Source organism: Panthera uncia, chromosome D4 (genome assembly GCF_023721935.1).
Source record: "Panthera uncia isolate 11264 chromosome D4, Puncia_PCG_1.0, whole genome shotgun sequence".
Lineage (NCBI taxonomy): Eukaryota > Metazoa > Chordata > Mammalia > Carnivora > Felidae > Panthera > Panthera uncia.
Genome location: NC_064807.1, coordinates 29,548,890 through 29,554,889, shown reverse-complemented (window position 1 = coordinate 29,554,889; position 6,000 = coordinate 29,548,890). Strand labels below are relative to the sequence as shown.

The 6,000-nt window shown below is 47.4% G+C and overlaps 1 protein-coding gene across 2 annotated transcripts in view; it reads left to right on the top strand.

Annotated features, from left to right (window-relative positions):
- The first annotated feature begins 1,612 nt into the window (after window positions 1-1,612).
- SLC35D2 (solute carrier family 35 member D2) overlaps window positions 1,613-6,000 on the top strand; it is a 57,366-nt gene continuing 52,978 nt past the window's right edge. For both annotated transcript variants that reach the window (XM_049634319.1, XM_049634313.1), the window contains exon 1: window positions 1,613-1,815. In XM_049634319.1, coding sequence (XP_049490276.1) covers window positions 1,664-1,815 — 152 coding nt within the window. In that variant the 5' untranslated portion in view covers window positions 1,613-1,663. The remainder of the gene's footprint in view (window positions 1,816-6,000) is intronic.

Sequence of the window (6,000 nt, the reverse complement as noted above, 5' to 3'; positions counted from 1 at the left end):
AAGGTCCTGGAAGTATGTATGTAGAAGCAAATTAAGTGCAAATATGATTAAATATTAAAAATGACTTTACTGTTTTGCAGTCAAAACTATTTGGAGACTCACGGGAACTAAACTGATCTTTTTAAAAGGAAATAATCCAAAATGACTTCAAGTTCTGAGTTTTTGGTTCAACTGGAATCTGACTTCATTTTCTATTTTAAAATGGTCTTAATGTGTGTTTGCTTTCTTATTTTGGGTAATGTGGACTCTTTATGGCTTTTTAAGAGCTAGTTATTCATTAAGAGTTCTACTTTGGTTCTTATCAGTGCTGAAAATGTTCCTGGTTGTTCAATGCCTACAGATTGCATGGCAAACAATTGCATGGCATGAATACAGTTACACTCAAATGTTTCTTTCATTTGAAATCTTCAGCTTTTCTAAAAAGCCAAAGTTTCAGATTTTTTTAATTTAAATTTTTTTTAATGTTTATTTATTTTTGAGAGAGAGAGTGAGTCAGAGTGTCAGCAGGGGAGGGGCAGAGAGGGAGACACAGAATCCGGAGCAGGCTCCAGGCTGAGCTATCCGCACAGAACCAGATGAGGGTCTCAAACTCAAGGAACTGCAAGATCATGACCTGAGCCAAAGTCGGATGGCTGACCGACTCAGCCACCCAGGCACCCTTAGACTTTAAGATTTTTATAAGTTCATTATAGAATGAAAATAGGGGACACTTACCTGCAAAATGGTTACAGCAGGTAGAGTGTGGTCAAAGTAGACCGTTGTGGGAGACTCTTCAATTCCTATGAACAACAGACACTGGAGCTAGTTGCCCTTTGCCTAGAAAAGAAATGGGCCCGTGTGTAAGGAGACAACTTGCCATAAAGCACATAGAGGCAAGAAAAGACTCGAGACTTTGCACCCATCTTAACCTTTCCTCCTTCGTGTTTACCGGAGAGAAATGGAAATGGTTCACAGAAGAACCTGTACACGAATGGTCATGGAAGCATTTTGGGTTATAGTCCTAAACGAGGAACAACCAACATGCCCATCAACTGGTGAATAGGCAAACTGTGGTCCTCTTCAGCAAGTTAAAGAAACAAGGGTGGGAAGCAAAAGCAATAAAGAAGAGTACAAAAAAGCCTTGAAAGAGTACATACATGAAATTTATTTATGAAATTCTAGAAAAAGGGACCTCTAACTCGGCAATAGAAGTCAGAATGAGATGGGGTTGGTTTCAGTGGGGGCACAAAAGGCACTTTTTGAGGTGATGTTAATGTGTTGATTGGGTGGTTACAAGGGTGTACGCATTTGTCCAAACAACGAACTGTGGGTCATAAAGCCTGCATTTCGTTGTACGTTAATTATATGTTTAAAATGTATGAAAAAAAAAAAAAGGCAAAACAAACGTTCAGACCAAACTGAAGCGTCTCCCCGGGAGGGGCGCTGGGAAGGAGCGAGGACTTTTCACCTCTCGGGACCCCGTTTCTGCCGAGCTCAGACCCGGGCACTGCGGGGCGCGGGCTCCAGCCCCTCGACGCCGCAGCGGCGGGGCGCGCTCGGGGCGGCCGCGGCCCTTCCTGTTTCGGCCGCGCCCTCTCGCGGGCCGGCCGCGGGCGGGGACGGAACTGGGGCGGAGCGGGCCGGAGAGTGGCGGAGGCCGGCGGGCGGCGCGCGGCCGCGGGACATGACTGCCGGCCGCCAGGCCGAGGGCGCGGACGCGGATCCCGCGCCCGCGCGGGGGCCTTCCCGGGTGGCCAAACTGCTGTCGGCGCTCTTTTACGGGGCCTGCTCCTTCCTCATCGTGCTGGTCAACAAGGCGCTGCTGACCACCTACCGGTGAGGAGAGCGCCAGGGGGTCGGGCGGGGTCCGCGGGGCGCCGGGTCCCGGGACCGTCCGTTCGCGGCGCCGCGTGAGGTCCCGGGGTTCGGGGCGCGGCGGGGCTGCCCCTGCGCTCCCAGCACGTTGGCCGCGCGGGGGTCCGCGGGCTGGCAGGAACGGAGCGCGTGGGGTCTCACTGCCGACTCCGGTGCCAACGTGGGTGGCTGTGGGCTCGACACACTGACCGCGTTTTTACCGAGCCGGGACCTTCCACAACCCAAGCCACAAGCTAACAAAGTCGTTTTACTCTCAGTAATCGCGGATACGCCTCTCCACCGCTTACTACTACTGCGAGACAGAGACCCTGCGTAGCGCGCTTGTAGAGCTACACCCCAAAGCGTTCAAGTGCCCCGGTGCGCTGAAACAAGTGATCTGAATGTGAACTTTAAAGGCGAACAGTTTACACAAGTGGAGATGTTCAACAATCAGATGAGTCCTAAGCGGATAAGTTTATGTTTATCGTTTGATCATTCATTGTCAAATTACCAGTGTATTCATAGAAGACTGGGGAAAACCATTAGGAGTTCACATGACGAGGAAAAAAAGTTCTCATGACGTACTTTCTTGGATTAGTGTGCAGTAAACCAGATTCCTGGTTCCTTGAGCCTATTTGTAAGGACTAGAAAATCCTGTTTAATTCTGCTATCCTTATAGCAGCACTGAGAGCACTGTGGATTTAGATCCAGTTCCACCATCTAATAGCTGTGCCTGTTGGGCCAGACCCAAAGTCAGCAGTTTTCTCAAATGCAAAAGCCGGATAATTACAGTCCTGTTAATTACCTGTTAATTACCTTCCAAAGCTTCACAGGAGCTGCCGTTTAAGTAAAGCTGCTCTTTGTAAACTATACTGTCTGTGCTACAAGAGTGTAAAATCAGAATTTTATAAAGAGCCTAAAGAGACCTCAGAGAGTATCTTCAGGTTTCTTATGTTATACCTGAGAAAGCTGCGACCCACAGGTGCTTGGCCGGTTACATCTCCCACAGATATTTACTGAGCACCTACTGTGTGCCAAGCCCATTGCAGGTACCAGAGAAGCAGGTGTGATCAACACAGAGCCACTGCTCTGGAGATTCCATACCATTGGTAGAGACAGAAAGGAAGTGGGTTCAAGAATAAGCAGGGTGATTTCAGGTATGTTATGAGAGTGCCTGGGATGGAGCGGTTGGTGCTAGAGCATTCCAGACAGGCAGTCTGATGAAGTGGGCATGAGTTTGCTCTGTTGGAGGAACTGAATGAGCAAATGGAAGAAGGTAGGAGAGATGATGGGAGGAGGGAGGCAGGAAAGGCAGGATCAGACCCTTCATTCACTCAATAATATTTCTTAAGCACCTATTATGTGCCAGGCACTATTCTAGGCACTTGAGATATAGGAGTGAATAAAGCAGATCAGAAACCTAAATGTCATGGAGCAAATATCTATCCTCCTAAAGCTTACATGGAGCTTTCTACTGAATCAGTAAATAAACTGATAGAATTTATATTATGTCAGATGCAGTTGTGTGGTCAGGAGAGAAAAATAAGGCAGGGAAGGGAGTTAGGGAGTGTGGCATGGGAAGGAGTTTGCCATCTCAGTGTGATCAGTGAAGCTTCACTGAGGAGGTGACAGTTGAGCCAAGAGATGAGTGACACGAAGGAAATGAGGAAAGAACATTCCAAGCGTGAAAGAGAAGGGTGTTTGGGTAGAAATGGTACTAGGTGAGGGTGATGGATTGTTAGATCCTGGAGGGCCTATGAAGCTGCCATGGAGGCTCTCAGGAGATGGGAGCCACCAGCCAGTGTTGAGCAGAGGAGTAACATGATCTTGAGGACCAGGGTGGAAGCACGGAATTATCTAGTATTCTAGATAATTCTAAAAGATGTCTTAGACTGTGGGGAGGGGCAGCAGCAGACAGATATGGAGGGAAGAGAGAGATCTGGGATATTTTTTGGTGATCTTACAGCTGTTGATGTTCTTTACAAGTCTCTCCCAGTGTGTTGCAAGCATGCTTGCTGGTGTCCATGGGAAACACCAACACTGCTAATGAACAAAAAAGAAAACTAAACATTTTTGACCAAAAATAATAAGAGAATGCTACTAATAGGCTTGTTTGGGAGTGGTTGGCAGTTATGTTGGATGAAGTTTGAAGGTTGGTCTCTATTTTCTGCACTTGAATGAGCCGTGTGCTCTCTGGCCATGGCAGTCACTGCCTCCAAAAACAGGTGTCTTCTTGTTGGAAGCAGGGACCAGTAAACAGTGGTTAAGTGCTTTGAAGATGAAGGGGAAGTCTCCAACCAGGAAGGATTATATGAGATATCTTACACTCTAGCCTTTCCATCTTTAAAATGTTGAGGTCCATGATTAAAGGAGGAAATGGAGTTTTTTTTTCTCTGTAAGACAAAACTCTTTCAATCCTTAGAAGTAAACATTTCACATTTCCGTAATGTAATATACAGTTGGAGAACCCTGTTCAAATAACATTATTCATTCTCTCATCTCAAAATGCTTTAGGAGCACATCTTTGAGGGGAGGAGGGTTGGGTTGATTTGGTTACAACAATAAACCACAAAAATCTGATCCAAACATTAGATGTTTGAAGATAGAATATTGTGTTGTAGAGTAGAAAGAAGGGCATTTTGATAATTACCTAATCCACAGGGTCATGGGAATGTAGCTCAAGGAATATTTTTTTTCTCCTGCATTTTGAACAGATTGTTTCTGGTTGGGGTTCAGGTCTGATGAGTGGTGTTCCTTATTTCTTACGCTAGACTTATCTGGTTCATTGTAATGCTAGATTTATCTAGTTGGACGGAGAAATCTTTGAAGGATATGGACTCTCAGAATCTGTTAGGGTGGGAGGGAAAAGCAAGGTCACCTAAGAATCTGTGGCTAGTTGGTTACACTAGTGGGTCTTTGGAATCAGATTCATGAGGGTGGTGGGGTGGTCTGGAGTTGCTTTTTTGTTGCCACTGAAATACACTGTTCTCTAGGACATGCAAGAATTTACTAATGGTGCTTAATAAAAATATAGACCTTAGTTGTACTCAGTTCAATGAGTATTTCCTGTATGTCTAGTTCTTTATGTATCCTAGGATATTGGGATCATTTAGCACAGTGGTTTTCAAACCTGCCTGGGACTGTGAATTACTTGGAGAGGTTTTTATAAAATATATTGTATCGAGTCTCGGGCAGTGGGAACTGGAAATCCATACTAAAAACAAAAACAACTTGTAATTTTCTCTTTCTTTGGTGAAAACCTGCTCTCTCCTGAAGACACCGCTTCCTTGGCTTCCTTGGCCCCTGGACGCAGCTGGATGTTGGTTTCACCGCAGGTGTGGCCAGGAGGTGGGGTGGGGTCCTCGTGGCTCCCCACTGCCCAGACTCTGTGTGCTCCAGACTTACCACTCCTTATGGTCTTTTGTGGTGGCTTCTGAGCTCCTGTCACTCACAGAAGGAAGAGGCCTGATCTCCATCTGGACTGGTGTCAACCTTGGGGACTCAGGGACTCCTTGCGGGGAACCCTGGCAGTCGATGTGGCCTTGCTTCCTGCAGACACTCCCCGGGGGGTGCATGCTTGGCTGTGACCCACCAGCTTTTCACGCCCAGTGCTGTCTCCTGCTGGTGTCCACATCCAACCTTGGAGTCCTTTCTGGGGCCCACTGGGCCTGGCCCTGGTCTGGCACAGCCTGCCGCATGCCTCCTTCCTTCACTGAGCAAGTCAGACTGTTGTGGGAGGGAAACCACTTCTGAGCTTTAGAGTGGTGATCGCAAAGCTCAGCTGACTCTCCTTCCTGCCCACTCGTTTCTTCTGGGGTTTTGCTTTGACTCCTTTCTGCTTTCTCCTGCCTCCTGGAATCCCACCCGCCCCCTCTCCCCCCGCCCTCCACTCCCCTTCTCCGATACTTTATTGAGAAAGTGGAAGGTGTCATTTGAGGCCCCCACGGTGCCCTTATTATAATATGTAGGGAGCCTTTTATCCACCTAAGGTCCCCCTCTCCTCTCTGTGGGTGCAATGCTTCACTCCTTCTACCCCCTCCTCATTCTGCCTCAGCAGCTCTAGCCCTGAAAACGTGTTCAGGTTTCTTAAGCAGCAACAACCCATTTTTGATCCCTCGTGGACCCTCGTTTCTCTGTTCCTCTCAGAGTCTGAGTCTTACCAGTTGT